This window comes from Chaetura pelagica, unplaced genomic scaffold (genome assembly GCF_000747805.2).
Source record: "Chaetura pelagica isolate M959 unplaced genomic scaffold, ChaPel_1.0 scaffold1445, whole genome shotgun sequence".
Classification (NCBI taxonomy): domain Eukaryota; kingdom Metazoa; phylum Chordata; class Aves; order Apodiformes; family Apodidae; genus Chaetura; species Chaetura pelagica.
In genome coordinates this window covers 460,645-461,854 of record NW_009953199.1, presented here as the reverse complement: position 1 = coordinate 461,854, position 1,210 = coordinate 460,645, and the positions used below count along the sequence as shown (strand labels likewise).

The following is a 1,210-nucleotide window of genomic DNA, read 5'->3' as shown; positions in this document are numbered from 1 at the left end:
GCGGGGCCAGCCTTGGCTCCCTACCTGTGCCCCTGGCCCCACTCCCCCAGCTCACCTGCAGTGTGATGTTGCCCATGGCCAGAGCCTGGGGGATGTGCATGAAGACGTTGTTCCTCAAGCCATAGGCGAGTTCCAGGTTGCAGCCGGCGTTCATGGAAGCTGCCGTGCCAGGGAGAAGGGAAACTTCTCGTCACAGCTGGTGATGGCCTGGGACCCCGCGCCCGTCCCGCCAGCTCACCGACCGCCGTCTCCAGGAAGGTGTGTGTGTAGTGGTGCCCCAGCATGATGAGCTCCAGGGCCCCCTCGTCGCTCACCACGTAGCCCTCGAACCCCCACTCTCTGCGCAGGATGTCTGTCAGCAGCTTCTTGTTGGCGCAGGCGGGAACGCCATTGATCCTGCGGGAGAAGGGATGGGGCAGGCAGGATGGCCGGGCACCAGGCACCCCGCAGGCAGCCCAGCCCGCGCAGCCCCCGCCGCGCTCGGTACCGGTTGTAGCTGCACATGAAGCTGTAGGAGCCCGCCCGCACGCAGGCCTGGAACTGGGGCAGGAAGGTGGTGCGCAAGTCCCGCTCCAGCACCTGTGAGTGCCATGGCAGAGGGGTCAGCACCCGAGGGGCATCCACCACCTCACAGCCCCACTGCCCCATGGCCCTGCTGTCCCATGGCTCCACTGCACCCACCTTGGCATCAAAGCTGAGCCTGGAGACGGGGATGTTCTCGGGGCCCCCGTGCACGCTGAAGTGCTTGCAGCCAGCGCTGGCCTTGATGTACCGGGGGTGCTGGCCCTGCAGCCCCTGCACGAAGCTGCGGCCCAGCTCCCCGCTCAGGAATGGGTCCTCCCCATAGGTCTCCTGGATGAGACGCAGGTGGCTCACTGCTGGGACCCACCCCACACCCCCACAGCCAGCACCCAAGGGAGCCACTGCCATTCTCCAGCTGCTCAGCCATGGTCCTGCGTGGCTGGTTCTTCCCCTGTGCTGGCACCTGGTTCCTGCCCCACAGCGGGTGCCTCATGATGTTGAGGACAGGGCTGAAGCAGCTGAGCCCGGTGTGGTCACCGTAGCGGCCGGCGGCGGCGAAGGCGTTGTGCTTGGCTCTCACCTCGGTGGCAGTGGCATTGGCCACCCGGTAAATGAGCTCAGGGCTGCAGGGAAAGCATGGGGGTGTTGAGGGGCGAGGACAGGGGGTGGGGCTCATTTCACAAGACCA

At 66.3% G+C, this 1,210-nt stretch overlaps 1 protein-coding gene across 1 annotated transcript in view; it reads right to left on the bottom strand.

Moving 5' to 3' along the window:
- The window catches only part of LOC104388524 (probable beta-D-xylosidase 2), a 4,312-nt gene that overhangs the window by 2,024 nt on the left and 1,078 nt on the right, over positions 1–1,210 (bottom strand). Inside the window, exons 2-7 of the mRNA XM_009997398.1 lie at positions 986–1,145; positions 682–852; positions 488–579; positions 239–396; positions 56–159; positions 1–11 (exon numbers count right to left, since the gene is read on the bottom strand). The exon at positions 1–11 is cut by the window's left edge and continues 229 nt beyond it. Coding sequence (XP_009995700.1) covers positions 1–11; positions 56–159; positions 239–396; positions 488–579; positions 682–852; positions 986–1,145 — 696 coding nt within the window. The remainder of the gene's footprint in view (positions 12–55; positions 160–238; positions 397–487; positions 580–681; positions 853–985; positions 1,146–1,210) is intronic.